Genomic DNA, 20,672 nt, shown 5'->3' with positions numbered 1-20,672 from the left:
AAATGTGAAGTTAAAAAAAAAATTGGAAACAGAAGCTAAATTTTCAAAAGTTTACTAATTTAATCTTTGAAGCAAAAGCTAAATTTATGACATGTTTGACAACACAATTAGCTTTTAGAAGAAGTACAGACTCCTGAATATAGATAGACTCTTGGTTTTAAATAGATAGCAGTGAGTTGGGAAGCTTTCTTCTTCTGTTTCATCCCCTGTGTTAGGATGGGAGTTCTGCCTTTGTTGCTTCCAGTCTTGTTACACCACCAGTGCTGTCCTATTAGCAGTATAACGGGAGCTACGTTTGTAAATTTAAAATTTTTTAGTAGTAGGTGACATTAATTTTAATGATATATTTTAATTGTACTCAATATATATTAAATATTTCAGTAATCGATAGTAACAATAAGATATTTTACTACTTTTTGGTGCTAGGTTTTTGAAATCTGGTGTGTGTATTATGTCACATTTCAATTTATACTAGCCACATTTTAGGCATTCAGTAGCCACATGTGGCTAGTGACTACCTTTATTGCACAGCCCAGGGCCAGGAGGTGGGTAGGATCATTTTGGCACTTCCCTATTTCAAACCTATCAGTGAATGGTTAAAATAAGTTTAAGGTAAGAGAAAATGCCAAATCCAAAACATAAAGCCTGACACACTCTGTTTCCCTGCCTCTTAAAGCACACTTGGCCTCATGCATTCTCTTGCCACACTGGCCTCCTTTCATTCCTTGAATGTTTGTAAGATTTTTCCAAGAGTTTTACATGTGAACCCTTCACCTGGTTACTCTTAGATATCCTTTAGATTTCAGGTAAAAATCACTTCAGATGAACCTCCCCTGTGCTTACCCATTTAATTGTATCTTAATACATATCCGTGCCCAAACTTCCTTTGATGAAGCTACATGTGTGATGATGTTGGGTGGAACTTATGTAAAATTGAGTTGATTTCAATATTTACATTACCAACAGGTATTTAGGAGCTTACCTAGTGTGTATGTAATTATACACTGAAATTATCTCACTAAATATTAAAAACTAATGGATTTTTTTATGACACCAAATTTACTGATTACTTTCCCTAATTTGTATAATTTCCACCAAATAAAATAGACCGAGTTAATGTTATTTTGGATTCATATAATTCCAGCATTTGTCTTGATTAAATCAAATGCGGGGAAAAAATCTCATTATTTCATGTGAATTCTAGACTAAGCTTTTAAGAAATGGGTATGTTCTTGGGGTGCCTGGGTGGCTCAGTCAGTTAGGTATCCGACTTCAGCTCCGGTCATGATCTCAGGGTTCGTGAGTTCGAGCCCTGCATCGGGTTCTGTGCTGACTGCTCAGAGCCTGGAGCCTGCTTTGGATTCTGTCCCTCCGCTACTCACACTCTGTCTCCCTCCATCTCTCAAAAATGAATAAATGTTAAAAAAAAAAAAAAAAAAAAATTAAAAAAAAAAAAATGGGTATGTTCTTTAAAAAAAAGTTAAGTTGGAAATAATTAAACATTTAACACTCATAACTTTTCTTCCTAATTTTTCCCATCAGTGCTAGCTCATAGACTCTAAAATTGGGCTGGAAAATTCTCTAGGCTTAGTGGCTCAATATTGGCCCATGGAACCTTGAGTTACCTTAATGGAAGGTAAATAAAAAAAGGTATTTTGTTGAAGCAACTTCAGGGGTTAGAGTCCTAATCTTCTGAAGTACCTTGTTGAAAATAAATTCTTATACCAATAGAATGAAATGTTGGTTAAAGTTAATATCTATTGTGAATATGGTTTAAATGAATAGAATTAACATATCGATATAGGAAGTTGAAAATTTTTTGGTTTAAATGTTTGATCAATTCTTGTGTATTTATTTTTAACAAATTTTACGTTTTTAGATGGAGAGCAAGGTCTTCAGTATTTTCGATTGGCATCATGTGGTCAGGATTGCCAGATCAAAATTTGGGTTGTTTCTTTTACCCATATCTTAGGTATGTATTAATTAGTAGTTCTCTAAAATTATTTGTAGTCAAGATAGAATTTCTATATGAATGATTCTTTTTACTTAAGGAATTCTGGATATCTAGAAGTGATTATAAAAATATGCTTTAATAAATTTTAATCAGAGAAATTGCATATACATGATTTAAAAATTGGATGCTCATCACTGATGATGACCTCAACACCATCACCACACACATTTCTGCTGACCAGAGGTAACCACTTTGCGCTTTATCTGTTTGCAATTCTTGGTGGTTTTCACAGTTTCTGTAAATATTGTTATACCACTATATTTTAAATGTATTCACTGTAAGGATTGTTATTTGATAGTGTGTGGGAGGTCGTTCCTCCCTGTATTGCACTATTCCTTCAGGTGACCCTTCAGTCAAGAAACTTACATTATTCAGTTTTGAAAAAGTGTTCCTTTAAGTTATTTCTTTAATAATTTCTTCCCCATGTCCTCTCTTTTAATAACTCTCATCAATAGAACGTTGGACCTCCTAATTTCATTCCCTATGGAATTTTTTATTCCATCATATTTTCAATTTCTATTAGCTCATATTATTTTCTGTTTCTTTCTCTTACTGTTTTTATTTTATGAATGCAAGATCATCTTAAAACTCTCAGGGTATTAATTAGAGGCTTTTTGTTTTGTTGTTCCCTTCGGTTTCCTGATTATCTTTGTTTGCTCTTGGGCCTTTTGTTTGTTTACTCTGATCTTTCTCTTTCATATGGTTACCTTCTTCAAATGTCTGGTGATCCTTGTTTTCCATTTACATTTAATAACTAGGCAAAAATAAGATATTTAGAGGGTCTATGCACACAGTGGTTTGTTGTTGCTGGCTTCCCTTTCGATTAAAGGGGTGGGTTGTTGGCCCTTACTGAGGAGGATTTAGGGACTTAGGGAATTGCCCTGGAGCTGCCAGGGAGCTCCCCAGAAAGCTGTTATTTTCCCTAGAAATATTTTGCTCAGAAAGCAGTATCAGGCTTTCGTTCAGTATGCTATGGGTGGGACCAGGGAGGAATTAAAGGTAGACACTGTTTCATAAACAGGCTTTTCACTAACTTTTTTGTTTTCAGGTCGATGTCTGTGTCATTCTGACTTTCCTTTTCATTAGCTTTTGATAGTCCTAAGTCTTTTGGGGTATTCTTGGACATAGCCCCTCCTTTTGCACTCTGGGCTGTTACTTTTTCCTCCTCATTAGTTAATTTGCTTTCTGACTTTTCAAAATTGGTTTGAATTTTGGATTGTTGATACCTCTCTTTCTATTCTCTTCATTGATGTGATTTTATATCTTTATTAATTCTTCCACTATCATTTCAATGAGGACTCTGAAATTATATGGTCATTTGGCCATCTTGCTTCAGATGCCTAAAAATGTTCTTATTTGATTATTTGTTACCTAATAAGCTTCAGTTAAATAACAAACTGCAAATATTTTTTCCTACTTGTTGAAACTTTTACCTGCTCTAATGACTTTTTGTTTAATTAAATGCTTGTTATAAGAGCCATTAACACTTCAAAAAAGTTTTCATTGGGTCTGAAAAAATTAATAGATTTCACTTATTTCCTTATCTCAGGTCAACTTCCTAATAATTTTTTATAGCTTGTCACTAAAATGTATTGAATTCCCTGGGTTTACCTTTAAAATAGTTGTGCTATTCCTTTTCAGTAATTATAGAAGGTATGAAAAGGATTTAGTGTTCCCATACTTTGTAGGAGTATTATATATTAGAATTATAAGATGGATAAATTACCATTGATTATTTTTATTTGTGGAATGAGAAAATATTTTTTTAATATCATATTTTGAAAACTGATCTTTGTTTAGGCATTTGAGCAATTTGATTCCTTTTTAGGCATTTGGGCAATTGTGTGTGTGTATATATACATATGTATGTGTGTGTGTATTTTTTTTTTTTTTAACATATATATACTTTATAAGTAGGCTCCATGCCCAGCATGATGACCCCAAGATCAAGAGTTACATTCTCCACTGACTGAGCCAGCCAGGAACCCCAATATGTATATTTTTTATATTTTTTAAAATTAGATGCCAAGATTGTCTTATACTGTATTTTAAAATTTTATATTAGTTTACAATTTCATATTTTTATGTATTTTATAGAGTTTAACATTAAAATTTTTTTTTTAATTTTTTTTTTTTTAACGTTTATTTATTTTTGAGACAGAGAGAGAGCATGAACGGGGGAGGAGCAGAGAGAGGGAGACATAGAATCGGAAGCAGGCTCCAGGCTCTGAGCCATTGGCCCAGAGCCCGACGCGGGGCTCGAACTCACGGAGTGTGAGATCGTGACCTGAGCTGAAGTCAGACGCTTAACCGACTGAGCCACCCAGGCGCCCCAACATTAAAAATTTTTAAAGCATTTGATCATTACAATCCTCTGCACCTTTGCTGAGTGCACCATTTACTTTATCCATTACTGAACTTCTGAAACCACTTAATCACACTGCATTCCAGTACCTGAGTTGCAGGGGGAGTTTTTTTCATTTTTGTATTGTTTAGGCACTTAAAGATTTATTAAGTTTATTATTTAATATTTATTTAATTCATTATTTATTATTTAATTATTTTTAATTTTTTTATTAAAATGAATAAGTGAAATAGTTTTGACTTAAAGATAAATTCTAAGCACAGTCAGCTTGCTAATTTTTCTCACCTTGTTATTTGCAGGTTTTGAATTAAAATATAAAAGTACACTGAGTGGGCACTGTGCTCCTGTTCTGGCTTGTGCTTTTTCTCATAATGGGCAGATGCTAGTCTCGGGGTAAGCTTTTTAGTTTAATTTCCTTACACCATTTTCATATGAAATAGGACATACATAAAAGTACATAAAACATAAGAGAATAGCTCAATAAAGTTATACAGACCTGTGTAACCACTACTCAGGTCAAGAAATAGAACATCACTGGTTCTGCTCTGAAAATCCTCCCCTTCCAGGTACCCCTGTAGGGTGACAGCACCTCAAGTCATATACAATATTGCTTTTTTCTTTTAAACTGATTTAAAACAAATCATGCAATGTGTATTGTTTTGTGTCTGGCTTTCCTTAGTCAACGTGATGTTTATGACATTCATATTAACGCATACAGCTGTGGTTTGTTGATTTTCATTGTTTATATTATATATATTATACATATATATAATATGAATATATGATTTTATATATATATAAATATATAAGCATATATATATATGTATATATATATATATATATATGCTCTCTGTATTTCAGTATATGAGCCACTTATTGGTTATATATGTTACAAATATCTTTTCCCTTCTGTGGATTTGCCTGTTCACAGTTTATAATTTTAGTGTACTTAGTTTTTTATGTTCTGAGTCATAAAGGTATTTTCCCATATTATCTTCTAAAACCTTCATTATTTTTCTTTTCTCAAATGTGATATGTGGGCATCATGTACAATAGGAATCGAATATTATTTCTTTCCATGTGGATAGCCAGTTGTCCAAGTACTATGCATCGAAAATACCGTTTTTTCTCCATGTTGTTCTGCTACCTTGTGAGAAACCACTGACCATGTGTGTGTGGATCTGGTTCTCAGCCTGCTTTTTTTGTTCTAAATAATAAACTTACTATTTTTTTCTGTTTATCTATCCCTTCTCTAAAACCATTCTGTCTTTCCAAGGCTTTGTATCTTAGCTATTCCTGAATTTTGACACTTCCATATAAATTTTAGATTTAGCTGGTCATATTGCCTCTAGTTACTCTCTGTACAGCCACAAACCTGTTTGGATTTTGATTGTGGTTGTAATGAGTCTGACAAAAGCAGAGATAATTGACCTCTTTACGATATTGAGTCTTCTAATCCATGAATGTGTTATGTTTCTCCATTTATTTTTGTTTTGATTTCTCTCAATAATTGTCTTCTATGTAGAAGTCTTCCTCCTCTTTTATTAGATTTATTTCTAAGCACTTAATTTTTTTTGTTGCTATTATAAAAGAGATAGCAAATGTAAGGAAGTAAATATGGGAAAACCAGAGATTTACCTGTAAAGATCTTAAATTTTGTGTTTTTGATAACAAAAATCAATCATATCACATTAATAATGATGATTTTTGTTTCTTCCTTTCTAATCATTGTACCTTTGATATCATCTATGTGCTGCTGAACTGGCTGACACTACCAAGATAATGGAAACAGTGATAACAGCCATCCTTTGATTCCTTTTTGCAAAGGGAAAGCTTTCATTATTAAGTATGATCATATAGGTTTTGGGGAGATAAACTATATTAGCCCCTCTGTTCCTTCTAGCTTATGAGTTTCTTTTTTTTAATCACGAAGAGGTATTCTGATTTTACCTGTATCTTTTGAAATAATCATATGATTTTTCTTTTATTCTGTTAGGTGGTAAATTATATTGGCTTTTCAAATGTTAAACCAACCTTGCTTTGTTGGAATAAAAACAGTTTACTCAGGACTTGTATTTTTGTGTATTGCAGTAGAGAAGTCTGATTCTAATTGTTACTTCTTTGTAATTTGTATTTTTTTCACTGGCTGCTCACAAAAATGTTCTCTCTGGTTTTTTGCACTTACTTTGTATTTAGATTTGGATTTCTTTTTATTTAGTTTGCTTTGGAATTCACTGAGCTTGTTAAATATGTAGAGTAATAATTCATCAGTTAAGGGGAAATTCTTATTATCTCTTCAAATATTACTTCTGCCCTTTCTCTCCTCTAAATCTCGGACTCTAATTAAATGCAAAATATACCTTCTTACTATAAACTTTATATCTTTTTTCTTCTGCATTTTTCATTCTCTTTTTTTTTTTTTTTCAACATTTTTAATTTATTTTTGGGACAGAGAGAGACAGAGCATGAACGGGGGAGGGGCAGAGAGAGAGGGAGACACAGAATCTGAAACAGGCTCCAGGCTCCGAGCCATCAGCCTAGAGCCTGACGCGGGGCTCAAACTCACGGACCGCGAGATCGTGACCTGGCTGAAGTCGGACGCTTAACCGACTGTGCCACCCAGGCGCCCCGCATTTTTCATTCTCTTATTTCTTGTGCTGTATTCTGAATAATTTCTCCTTTGCTGATGCCCTCCTTAGCTTTATCTGATATGTTACTTTAAACTGGTCCATTGATGGATCTTTAATTTTGGTTATTTTACTTTTTGGTCCTGACATTTCTATTTGGCTAGTTTTTCCAGGTCCACTATGTCACTTTTTATGATCTCTAGTTCTCTGTTGAAAATTTTAATCTTGGCTTCTATTTTCCAAAACTTTGTTCTATAAAGCAATTGGTTTGGTACACAGTGGTATGATTCAGTTACTTTATATTCTCCTATTTGTGTACTTTGGTATATTTTCTCCTTGCTGCCATTGGATTTTTGCAAACTTGCCTGTCTGATCTCACAGGTCATAGCACTGAAATACACATTCATAGCTCTTCACAGCAGCTTTTGCTCCAGCCAAGATATTTAGGCTCCTAACATTCACTTAAAATATTCTGGACTGAACCTGATAGTTCTTTTCCCATATTCTCTAATCCTTGACAGATAAAAGCCAAATAATTAGTTATATTGCCATCATTTTAGATTGACTCTTTCATCTCAAATGATGAAAATGGCTCATCAAAAAAGCATTTATAGTAATTCTCCTTTGACCTAGGATTGAAATCAGTGGAAAGTCTAAACAAATAAAGTTGGATTTCCTTCTGTTGTTTGGGGGGGATATATTGTGCATTTCATTTTTGAGAGGTTAATTGACAAAATGATGGTATGAAATTCAGCAAGTATTTATGACTCTCTTATGTACCCAGGTCTCTGCCAATTGCAATAGGGCATGTAAAAGGAAGTATAAGACAGTGTGCCCTTAAAGACGTTTTGATTCTCTATCTTGATGTTCACGTGATAACCTAATAATATTACAAGATCTAACATGTCTTTGCTTTCTGAATCATGAAAGAAGTATTAAGTGATATTCAGTATAGTTTTTGTGTTACTATTTGTGTTATAAAAAATGGCATTTTATAGCATACTTCCTTATATATATGTGATTTATAATTAATATTTTATGTTAACTAAGACCTTTTCAGTCATTCTAGATTAATGGAATTTTACATTGTTAAATACTTTTTGGCATATGTGCTCTAGGTCACATTGAGATATTTTTCTGAGTATTCTTAGTTCATTTGGATAAATATACAGGCAAGTGAATTGTTTGGAAATGTAAAGGATGGTGAAAGATAAACATTTAGTCTTTTAGGAGAATTGGGACATATGTTTTAACTATATTTCATGAATAGATAAAGAACAAGTTAATTGGTTGATGATAGATTCCATCTGCAACTAAGAATCATTGGTAAGATGGAATGGATACATCTGCTAAAGAGAGAGTAGGAAAACGAGTAGGATAAAAGATTTTTGAATACAAGTGGCTACATAGGAAAAATGAATTGACCCCAGAATGGGATTATAGGTCAGGTGTGCTAAGGAAGTTGTATAGGGGATAGATACAGGGTAACTATGTAAAAGGCATTATGGAATTTATGCAGATATGGGAGGATCGGGGAAACAGGGCATTCCAAGAGGCAGGAAATTCTTGAGTGAATTACAATGTATTATAAATGGAGAGGTGCCTGGGTGGCTCATTTGGTTGAGTGTCCAACTCTTGATTTTGGCTCAGGTCATGATCCCAGGGTTGTGGGATCTAGCCCTTGTCAGACTCTATGCTGAGTGTGGAGCCTGCTTGAGATTCTCTCTCTTTCTGCCCTTTAGCCCCTCCCCAGCTTGCACTCTCACTCTCTCTCTCTCTCAAAACGAAATAAATCTTGGGGCGCCTGGGTGGCGCAGTCGGTTAAGCGTCCGACTTCAGCCAGGTCACGATCTCGCGGTCTGTGAGTTCGAGCCCCGCGTCAGGCTCTGGGCTGATGGCTCGGAGCCTGGAGCCTGTTTCCGATTCTGTGTCTCCCTCTCTCTCTGCCCCTCCCCCGTTCATGCTCTGTCTCTCTCTGTCCCAAAAATAAATAAAAAACGTTGAAAAAAAAAAAATTTTAAAAAAAGAAATAAATCTTAAAAAAAAAAAAAAAAAAAAAGTATGATAAATGTAAAAAGGAGTAATGGGAATTGAGGCTGGAAAAATAGATTGTAGAGATGAAAGAGAACTAGGATGTTGTTATAACTTTGTATGGATTTAGGAAAACAATTGAAACTTTGAAAGCATTTCTAATAAGCATCTCCTAGCTATAGGAGAGATGGGTGTTAAAGGTTAAAGAAATTAAACTATGATTTAGGTCAATGGTTCTCATACATTTTGGTTTTAGGATTCTTTGACATTCTTAAAAGTTATTGACCTCAAAGAGCTTTTGCTTATATGGATGATATATATCATATATATGCTATATATATGATATCTATATATGATATCTATATATGATCTATATATGATATATATGTATATATTACATGTACATGTGTGTGTAATATATATATTACATGTATGTGTGTGTATATATGTGATATATATATTACATATATATACATACATATATGTATATTGCTATTTACCAAAAATAAAACTGAGAAAATTCTAAAATATTTTTAATTCATTAAAAATATATACTCATTGCATGTTAAGATTTTTTTTCTTAGGAAAAATAAAAAGAGTGGCATTGTTTTACATTATTTAAAATCTCTTCAATATCTGGGCTAGCAGAAGATACATGGGTTCTCATGTCTGCTTCACATATTTCATTAGTTCTCAGAGCTATGATGGCATCACCCACGATGGAACAAAATACGTAGGAATTTATTCCATCTTTCTCTGCATCTCTCTTCTAATAATTTTCCTCTAGGCCTTTGGCAGAATTTGTCTTTTGTTCTACCCTACTTCTCTTGATCAACCAGATAAAACAAACATATAGCTTTTGTTCAGGCAGGAAAGATCAGTCTTCCTAATTCAAATAGGGCTGCCACTTTCCATAAATTCTCAGTTCTAGTAGGTAGGATTCCTTGGAAACCAGTTTTAAAATGCTCATTGTTGTTAGAGTTCAATAGATAAAACCCTCTTTTCTTCTTTTAAAAAAATTTTTTTTAAATTTTTTTTTTTTAACGTTTATTTATTTTTGAGACAGAGAGAGACAGAGCATGAATGGGGGAGGGTCAGAGAGAGGGAGACACAGAATCTGAAACAGGCTCCAGGCTCTGAGCTGTCAGCACAGAGCCCGACGCGGGGCTCGAACTCACAGACCGCAAGATCATGACCTGAGCCAAAGTCGGCCGCTTAACCAACTGAGCCACCCAGGCGCCCTTCTTTTAAAAAATTTTTAAAATGTTTATTTTTGAGAGAGAAAGAGCATGAGCGTGGGAGGGGCAGAGAAGAGAGAGAGAGAGAGAGAGAGAGAGAGAGAGAGAGAATATATCATAAGCAGGCTCCGCACTGAAAGCAGAGCACCCAGTGTGGGACTCAAACTCATGAACTGTGAGATCATGACCTGAGCCAAAGTTGGATGCTTAACCTACTGAGCTACCCAGGTGCCCACCCTTTTCTTCTTCTTGAGTCGGAAACCAGTGACAGAGAACTACAGGACAGACTGGATGACATGTCTGTAGATTTGCAGCTGACTTGCTCACTGCTCTTGGGCAGCCAGCACCACTGCAGACTTCCCCTGCAGAGGCAGATCAGGTAAAAGAGAAAATCCAGAAGGGTCTGGGCCAAATGGCCTAATGTCTTCCCCCAAACTTTCCAGTCATCTTTCATTCTTTTTCTGCTAAGCAGGAGAGGAATAAGACCAGGAACCTTATTCCAGAAAGGCTGAGAAATGTACCCTTTCATCCAACAAGATGTTTGTTTATATTTTATCTATTTTGTAAATGTAAAGGATAGAGTTTTATTGTCATGAATTTGGAGTGGCTATAACAAACAACCTTCTCTTGCTCAGTAATGACTAGAATAAGGCTTGAGATCACTCTTCCAAAATCATCTTTTCCCCTCTATCTCTTTACAACATTGTTTATAATCCTATAGAACAGGTCAGTACATTTAGTAGCCTAAAAGTGCATGATGGCGATTTATCAATAGATAAAGATAAAATTAGATATTGCATTGCTTTAAATTAGATGTCTTGTGAAAGCTTTAATGAAATATGAATGGCCATGTCATCTGCCTTATGTGTTTTTAGGCTAAAACCATTCCCATTATGAATCAATTTTAATGTTAATACATTCATGGGGGATGATGTTCTAGGAAGTAAAATGCAAAAAGTTGGGTTTTGGGATCACATAGAACTAGTTTTCATCCCAGTCCTGCCATTTACTAGCTGTGTGACCTTGAACAGTTTCTAATTCCATATCTTATCTCAACTTCATTTCTCTGAATTATAAAATAGAGAAAATAATAACACTTTCCTCATAAGATTGTTATGAAGCTTAAATAAGAAAATGCTGGGGGCACCTGGGTGGCTCAGCCAGTTCAATGTCTGACTCTTAGTTTCTGCTCAGGTCATGATCTCCTGGTTCATGAGATTGAGCCCCGTGTCAGGCTCTGCACTGATGTGGGATTCTCTCTCTCCCTGTCTCTCTGCCCCTCCTCTGCTGTGTGCTCTCTCTCTCAAAATAAAAAAAAAAAAAAAAAAAAAAAAAAATTCCAGCAAAGCATTATTTATTTTGGGGGCATAATAATTGTTTATTAAACATTATGTATATTATTTTTTGTGTAATGTAAAACATTGGGCAGTTACATAACATTTTACTTCCTCATTTTCTGACTTCTGCTTGAAGTTTCAACCGTTGGCCTATACTGAGGGGTATTATAAAATAAATGTTTGAAATTAACCATGTGTCTTTGAAACAGTTGTTGAGGACTTTTTGTCATAGTATCCTCTCTGTAAACACCTTGGGGAAAATAGTTCTTTCAGGTCTCAGTCTGAGGAATTGATGTCTCTTTTCCAAACTTTGAGTTTGTGTTTCTACATTTTTTTTAATTGCTAAAGAAGCTCAGAACCAAACTTGCAGCCCTCCTGTGGCAAGGTGGACTGGATTTTATGACGTATATTTTTATTTTTAATCTTTATCTTTATTTTTTCTTCCTCACCTCATCTTTGTATTCTCTTCGTCTCCAGTTTCCTCATATAATTTTTACCTTGTTTTTGCTGCATCTTGTAAGAGACTTCAAATACTTTATGAGTGAGAAGAAACATAGATAATTACCCCTCCCTTTTTTTTTGAGAGAGAGAGAGAGAGCAAGCGAGCATGATTAGGGGAGGGGCAGAGAGAATCCTAAGCAGGTTCCACATTCAACACCGAGTCCAATGAGGGGCTTGATCTCACAACCCAGAGATCATGAACTGAGCCGAAATCAAGAGTCAGATGTTTAACTCACTGAGCCACTAGGCACCCCCATAGGTAAATACATTTAAAATAAAAATGCTTGAGTGTAAAATAAATCTTTAAAACTTAGGAACACACTTGACCTAAAGAAATGTTGGTAATTTCATTTGATTAGGGTTTGTTTTTTTTTTTTTTTTTTTTTTTTTTTTTTTTTGCCATTGTATAAAGCTAGTTTAGATTAAAATGCTTTGGTGATTTCTGATATGGGTGGCTGTACGTCATAATGTCACTGATCACCCATGAGTCTATGTATGCTCTTCAATATCAAACACATAACAATATGTAGTATTGCTCTCACCCAGTAACCGTCTAGATATAATTGATATGTTTGTCTTGTAGTCTTGAGTGAGCGGAGTTGAGGTTTTAGAGTGCCACAAAACTGAAGGAATGCAGTATCAAAAGGCTTGAAAACTAATACTTCTTTTATAAGGAAACCTGGGCGTAAAGTGACAGGGCAGATTGTGGTGGAATGTAGATATGAAAAGTTGGGGAAAGAGTTACATAAAGCAGGCAGGAAATGTATAACCAGGGGCACCAGACAATTGGACTTCTTGTTCAGTGTTGGTTCAGGTTCAATTTAGGGAATATTTTGAGGTTTTATATTGCTTGAGTGATTTCAAAGTATTTTATTTTGTGTCTGTTTACAGTGGCTCTGTTATTCTCCTGGTCTTTCCAACTCAAATCTCAAATATTAAAAACTATTATTTTTTTCCTAACTCTAATTTCCTTCCACTAAATGTAATCAGCTATCAAATCCTATGGTATCTTTCTTTGAATCCCATTAGTCAAATTAGAGGTTATAGGAGGTGAGTTGACAATCTTTTCTATCTTCCTAAGTCCACACATCTTCATTCATAATTTCTATTCTTCTTGGTTGGATGTTTAGACTCTTAGGAGATCTTAATGTTTGGCCTTATGCTTCTCAGATTCACTTTTTTTTTTTTTTTTTTTTTACCTCAATATCAAGTGAACCTATTCCATTGCCTTCATGGCTGACTATCTGTTGCCTACAGGATTGCCTACATTTCTTGGGTACTTTGTATTTTTGTTCTAGTCTACATTTTCGGCCTTATTTCATGCTGTTCTCGTATGTGAACTCTTGCTTGTTGTCCTTATTTCTGTCTTCCCAATATAAGATGCTCATAAAGATTACTAATGATGATCCAACTTTTCAAGTGCTATAGTATTAGGATGAGTCAGTTTTAATTGCACTATGTGTAGTTAAGAAGGTGGAATTTCCGGGGCACCTGGGTGGCTCAGTCGGTTAAGCGTCCGACTTCGGCTCGGGTCACGATCTCATGGTATGTGAGTTCGAGCCCCGCGTCCGGCTCTGTGCTGACTGCTCAGAGCCTGGAGCCTGTTTCAGATTCTGTGTCTCCCTCTCTCTCTGACCCTCCCTCGTTCATGCTCTGTCTCTCTCTGTCTCAAAAATAAATAAATGTTAAAAAAAAAAAAATTAAAAAAAAAAAAGAAGGTGGAATTTCCTTTTAGTTTTCTTTTTTAGGCTGCTCAGAAGTAAAAGTTTTCCCTAAGAATTTTATATATTCTGATAATCATACCTTGTACCTTGAGGAATTTAGGACTCAATAAGAGTATCCACAAGTTATGTTTAGTATATATGTACTCAAATAATGTTAGCTGCTAATTAATATTTTCAGTGTTTTTTGGCTGGAATTTAACATTTAATGCTGTAACTGTTTTTTACATCCAGAAAGCATTCTGTGTGCTTCCCACTTTCTTGTATTTTATTTTACATTTGAACATTTAAAGTGTAATTCTTATTTTGGACTTATAACAAAGATTCTGCAGTCAAAATCCATCCTCTACCCTGGATAACTTACACTAAACAAGGAATTTTAAGCCCTCCAGTAGGTATGACTCCTGTGGTCTCTTATCAGCTATCTTTTAATAATAATAACTATAAATATTATTAAAGTTGTACAGACATTAGTAACACTTATATTGTTGTATTATCTTACCTTGTAGCATATATCATGGTGTAGCATGTAGCATATATATAGCATCATATATATTTTTAAAGAGGGAAGATACTATGCAGAAACACATTTATCTATTGTTAATTATGTACTTTGTTACAATGTTTGCATTTTTATTTGTTTGATGATTTTCTTTTTACCACCAGAATAATCCCAGATGGCTGTTTTTAATTTTATACTATTAAAAGAAACCTTGCAGAGCTCATACCAAGTTTAGAATTACAGTTTTCAGAAATGAGTCACAAGACGTGTGTGTGTGTGTGTGTGTGTGTGTGTGTGTGTGTGTGTGTGTGTGTAGAGAGAGAGGTTGGTAATTAAGTCATGGCTATATTAATGATAAAGAACAATGATGTTTGAAACAAAAACCAAGTAACAAGTATAGTTTACCATTGAACAACATGGTTTTGAACTGCATGGGTTTACTTATATGCAGTTTTTTTGGTACAGTACAGTATTTTCTCTTAAGATTTTCTTAACATTTTATTTTTTCTAGCTTTATTGTAAGAATACAGTATAGAATACATATAACATACACAATATGTGTTAATCAACTATTTGTTGTTGGTAAAGCTTCCAGTCAACAGGAGGCTTAGTAGTAGTTAAGTTTTTGAAGAGTCAAAAGTTATACGTGGATTTTCTTTTTTCTTAAATGAAATTTGAATTGTAGCTCATAGTATCATTTTTGACAAGAATATTTTTGTGATTCATACATGTATTTATGCATATATCCATATAGCCTGATATACATTTGCACAGTTTTTATTTTTAAATTTTTGTTTTTTATTTCAAGTCTTTATTTAAATTCTAGTTAGAAATTAACATATATGGTAATATTGGTTTCAGGTGTAGAATTTAGTGATTCATCACTTACATATAACAACCAGTGCTCAACACAAGTGCCCTCCTTAATACCCATCACCCATTTAGCCCATCCCCTGCCCACCTCCCTCCATCAACCCTCAGTTTGTTCTCTATTGTTAAGTCTTTTATGGTTTGCTTTCTTCTCTCTCTCTGTCTCTCTTTTCCTTTCCCCTATGTTCATCTGTTTTGTTTCTTAAATTCCATATATGGGTAAAAATCCTATGGTATCTGTCTTTCTCATACATAGATTTTCAACTGCATGGGGAAGAGGAGAATCAGTGCCCCTATCCCTTCATTGTTTGAGGGTCAATTATAAATAGCTTTCCCTTATAGTGGTTTTTCCCTTTGAGTTATTAACTTGATATGGGATTATGTCTTATTTATACATCATAAATGCTTACTCTGTTTATGGCTAGATGGTATAAATAGCATATACTAGTGTTAATAAAGTATTAATAAACTAGTATTTAATAAAGTTTATAATTTTCTGAAAAATTTTATATGTGGCAAGTAGTCTTGAATAAAAGTTCATACATATGGACAAAAAGCTTGCATTCTAAATGTTTGTATATCAGTATCTCAGCCTTTTCTAAAAAAGTTATTTAAATGATTTAAAAATATTAATAACTACCTGGTTTTTATAGAACTTCTCACCCATAATTTCCTTTTTCTTTTAAAGATCAGTGGATAAATCTGTCATAGTGTATGATACTGTAAGTATTTCAAAATCTTGCATGTGTGATATGCGTAAATTATGTTTATTAGGGTACTGAACTTCAAGTTTTGTTAGGCAAGATGGATAAAATACTTTCTTTTCTTTTTAGAGTGCCTAAGAATATACATTTTCAAAAGTGCTAAGATAGTTATGCAAGTTATTGGTTCTGGGACAGGCCCTTAAATATTTCAGTAATGATTTTAAGATGGATAGATGTCTAAGATAGATGATTAATCTGATCAAAGAAAATACAGATTTAAAGAGCACCAATATCCAAAAAAAAAAAAAAAAACACTTCAAATTGATTTTTCTTAAATTTTTCTACCAGGTTTCCGTAATAGCAAAGAATGAATATTTACCCCAGGGTTGTGGATGGGTGTGCTGAAAGTGGCCTACCACTGGTAGAGATCTGGCTGGCTTTAGAGACTGATAGAAGGAAGAGTAAGTTTTAATAGACTTGGGAAAATGGCAGTTTTTGGTAGAGCCATATGAATAAAGACCGAGTTGCATGAGTATGAAAAAAAAAAAATGAACATTTTACATGTAGCAAAGATGTGGTTGATGAAAATATTCTTCAAGAGAAATCCATGTTGAATGGAGCCTTACAATGATGGAATTCAGGCTGCAGCGTGCTAGCAAATGAACCAGAGATGTTAATCATCAAAGTGTAGTCGGTCAAGCAAGGAATCTAAACTAGTCTTCTATGTGGGAATTCAAATCGAGGAGTGCTCTGGCAGGAGATGGAAAAGAATACAAACTGGGTGAAGTAGATCCTGAATGTTTCTCAACAAATTTGCTTAAGATTTTACATTCACAAGAATAGCTAGAACACTAAACTTCCTCCATAAAATATGTATATGAATCTCAGCTAAATACAACTAATTGTACATTTGAAACTAATATAACACTGTTAATTACACTTCACTTTTTAAAAATTAATAAATACATCTAGATGCTAGATGGCCAGCTAAGTGTACTCAAAATCTAAGTGACTAATTTCTCTTCACCGGTCCTGCAGTTGGGTACAAGTCAAATGCCATAGCAAAAATACAGGTCATTTCATGTAATAGATGTTTAGGCTACTGTTAGTAAATTCAAAACCATCAGCAGAAGCCCAGGATCTATTATACTAAAAATTTCTAGGAGGGTGGTCAGCAGACAACAGTGCTAATTACTGAGAGTGAAATAAGTACCTGATAATATTATTAGTTATAGAGGCTGTTCTCTTTTTTTTGGGTAAAGTTTCAACTTACATTAGTGACTAATTATAATAAAATACTGGTATCATATAAACTATTTATGTCAAATGAGCCTTTATCAGTAACTTTACTCCTGCCTGAGCAAATATAAAGCTGTTTTTATTGTTTTTCAGAATACTGAGAATATACTTCACACATTGACTCAGCACACCAGGTCTGAACTTAACCTTATTTTGTATTAATATAATAAAAAAATTAGTCTGAGGATACATAATAGTTGTTTTTATTAATTAGGTATGTCACAACTTGTGCCTTTGCACCCAATATCCTTTTACTTGCTACTGGTTCAATGGACAAAACAGTGAACATCTGGCAATTTGATCTGGAAACACCTTGCCAAGGTTAGTAAGGGCATCATATTTAACCCAGTTCAATCCCATTCACCATTAAATTTAAAAATCCTGTAATTTTTGGGGGCACCTGGGTGGCTCAATCAGTTAAGTGTCATGATCTCATGGTTCACGAGTTTGAGGCCCAAGTCAGGCTCTGTGCTGACAGCTTGATGCCTGGAGTCTGCTTCAGATTCTGTCTCCCTCTCGCTCTCTGCCCCTCCCCCATTCACACTCTGTCTTTCTCTTTCAAAAATAAAAAAACATTAAAAAAAATTTTTTTTAAATCACATAAATTTTTAACAAATTACTCACTTTGCTTTTTCTCAATATGAAGTGTATATCCGAATGTATAATTTAAAAATAATTTTAGAGAATCTAGTGTTTCAAGTAGTTTATATATGTTAAACCTGTTGGTAAATCCTTTTAGGAGCATATTCATGGAAATCATACCTCCCAATTTTTTTATAAGCTATTTATTTGTACGTATACTGTTTTTTCAGATAAATATAGCCTGAGAACAAAATAGAAAGCAGAGTTTTACTTTGTTCGTTTTATTTTTGGCCTCATCAAGCAATGTTGACACATAATTTAGGAATTTTACTTTTATTACTGTCAGAATTAACTGAATAGTGGTGCTGATATGCAGACGATAGAGCAGAGTACTTTTGCTGATATGAATTTTATATAATAAAAAATTGTTTTTCTAGACTGAAAAGTTCCAAGAGAGTAGTATTTAATATAGTATTAAATAATATTGTAACTGTACATAGTGTTATTTGATTTTTTTGAAATTTCTTAAAAGGTTGTTAAAACACAGCTTTAAGGAAATTTTATTTAGCTTTTAATTCTCAGTGAGAATATTCATAAAGGCAATACTTTCCTTCATTGTTATTTTACCTGCCTTTCTGTTTGTGGGTTTGTTTTTAAGCAAGGAGCACAGAAGACGAGGCGAAGCAATTTCCTGAAGACTGGTCAGAGGATGATGTTTCAGTGTGGCTTTGTGCCCAAGGTTTAAATGACCTTGTTGGTATTTTCAAAATGAATAACATTGATGGAAGAGAATTGTTGAATCTCACCAAAGAAAGTCTGGCTGATGATTTGAAAATTGGTAAGATTAGTGGAAGATGGGCATTCTTAAAAGCGACTTTTAATAATTTACTCTGAAATTGGTTTCAGTTGTATTAATGCTTTCCTCTTACTGTTCTGGCACAGTAATTATGCTGGTATATTTCTTTGTAGAGAAGGATTATGTAGGTTAGATTATGGAAAAGAAATGTTATGTGGTATTTCTTTAAGTAACTAAAGCCACCTTGTAATTAATTTTCAAAATGTATTTATTTTAGAAATTGAGATGTGATTCACATGATAAAACTCACCCTTTTATAAGTGTACAATGCAGTGATTTTTAGTATATCCACAGAGTTGTATAGCCATCACCACTGTCTAATCACACAACATTTTCATCCCTTCAAAAAGAAACCCCATGCTCATGAGCGGTCACTCCTCTCCCTTTCTTTCTAGCTCCTGGCAACCACTAATCTGCATTTTGTCTCTAAGGATTTGCCTCTTCTTGACATTTCATAGAAATGGAATCATACAATATGCTGCCTTTTCTGGCTTAGCATGTTTTCAGAGTTCATCCATGCTATAGCATATATTAGTGCTTCATTTCTTCTTACGACTAATATTTCACAGTATAAATTTATCACTTTTTGCTATCCATTTATCAGTTGATTGAATTTAGATTGTTTCCATTTTTGACTATTGTGAATAATGCTGCTCTGAACATTTGTGTACACGCTTTTGTGTAGTATCTGTTTGCAGTTTTCTTGGGTGTATAATTGGGAGTGGAATTCGTGGGTCATATAGTAACTCTGTGCTTACATTTGAGGAACTGCCAGACTATTTCCAAAGCAGCTGTGCTATTTTATGTTCTTACCAGCTATATATGAGAATTTCAGTTTCTCTTCTTTTCTTTTTTTTTAAATTTTCTTTAATGTCTGTATATTTTAGAGAGAGAGAGAGAGACAGTCAGTGCGAGCAGGGGAGTGGCAGAGAGAGAGGGAGACACAGAATCTGAAGCAGGCTCCAGGCGCTGAGCTGTCAGCACAGAGCCCCTGATGCGGGAGTTCAACTTGTGAACCGGGGATCATGACCTGAGCCAAAATCAGACACTTAACTGACTGAGCCACCCAGACACCCCAAGAATTTCGATTTCTCCACATCCTCATCAACATGTGTTTTTTTAATTATAGCCATCCTAGTGGTTTCTCATTATGATTTCAGTATACATTTCCTGATGACTGGTGATGTTGAACATCTTTCCATATGCTTGTTAGCTATTTGTAGATCTTCTTTGTGGAAATGTCTGTTAAGATCCTTTGGCCATTTTAAAAACTGGGTTATTTGTCTTTTTATTATTTTTTATATAAATTTGGGTATGAGGCTCTTATTAGATATGTGATTTGGAAATATTTTCTCCCTTTCTGTAGGTTAGCCTTATACTTGCTTGATAGTGCCCTTTGAAGCACAGAAATTTAAAAATTTTGATGAAGTCCAATTTATCTTTTTTCCTATTGTTGCTTAGGCTGTAGGTGTCATACCTAATAAACTATTGCCTAATTCTAAGTCTCAAAGATTTAAACCTGTTTTTCTTCTATGAATTTATACGTCTAGCTCCTACATTTAGGTGTGTGATCAATTTTGACTTAATTTTTGGATATGGTATGAGTATAGGGGTCCAGCTTCACTCTTTCAGATGTCGATATCCAGCTGCTGTCCTAGCACAATTTGTCGAAAAGACTATTCTTGCCTTTTGGGATTGTCTTGGCACCCTTGTTAAAAATCAATTGACCACAAATGTGAGGATTTATTTCTGGATTCTCAATTCTATCATTGACATATTTGTCGATTCTTACACTCACACTGTCTTAATTACTGTAGCTTTGTAGTAGGTTTTGAAATTGAAAAGTGTGGGTCCTCTTTTTTTTTTTCTTCTTCAAGATTGGTTTTGTTTTTCTGGGTCCCTTGCATTTCCATATGAATTTTAGAATCAACTTGTCAATTTCTGTTTAAAATCAGGTGGATTTATTTAATTAACTAATTTATTTATTTTTAAGTTTTAATTTAAATTCCTGTTAACACAGTATAA

At 34.1% G+C, this 20,672-nt stretch overlaps 1 protein-coding gene across 6 annotated transcripts in view; it reads left to right on the top strand.

The window, feature by feature from the left end:
* The window catches only part of WDSUB1 (WD repeat, sterile alpha motif and U-box domain containing 1), a 62,660-nt gene that overhangs the window by 15,972 nt on the left and 26,016 nt on the right, over window positions 1-20,672 (top strand). For 3 of the 6 annotated variants that reach the window (XM_042994533.1, XM_042994534.1, XM_042994535.1), the window contains exons 4-10: window positions 1,880-1,972; window positions 2,108-2,197; window positions 4,679-4,772; window positions 15,895-15,928; window positions 17,303-17,343; window positions 17,424-17,530; window positions 18,450-18,629. In XM_042994533.1, coding sequence (XP_042850467.1) covers window positions 1,880-1,972; window positions 2,108-2,197; window positions 4,679-4,772; window positions 15,895-15,928; window positions 17,303-17,343; window positions 17,424-17,530; window positions 18,450-18,629 — 639 coding nt within the window. The remainder of the gene's footprint in view (window positions 1-1,879; window positions 1,973-2,107; window positions 2,198-4,678; window positions 4,773-15,894; window positions 15,929-17,302; window positions 17,344-17,423; window positions 17,531-18,449; window positions 18,630-20,672) is intronic. The other 3 variants (XM_042994536.1, XM_042994537.1, XM_042994538.1) reach the window with 2 other exon arrangements.

Source organism: Panthera tigris, chromosome C1 (assembly GCF_018350195.1).
Source record: "Panthera tigris isolate Pti1 chromosome C1, P.tigris_Pti1_mat1.1, whole genome shotgun sequence".
NCBI lineage: Eukaryota > Metazoa > Chordata > Mammalia > Carnivora > Felidae > Panthera > Panthera tigris.
Note: the sequence above shows the minus strand (reverse complement) of the source record. Positions and strands in the feature narration are given on the sequence as shown.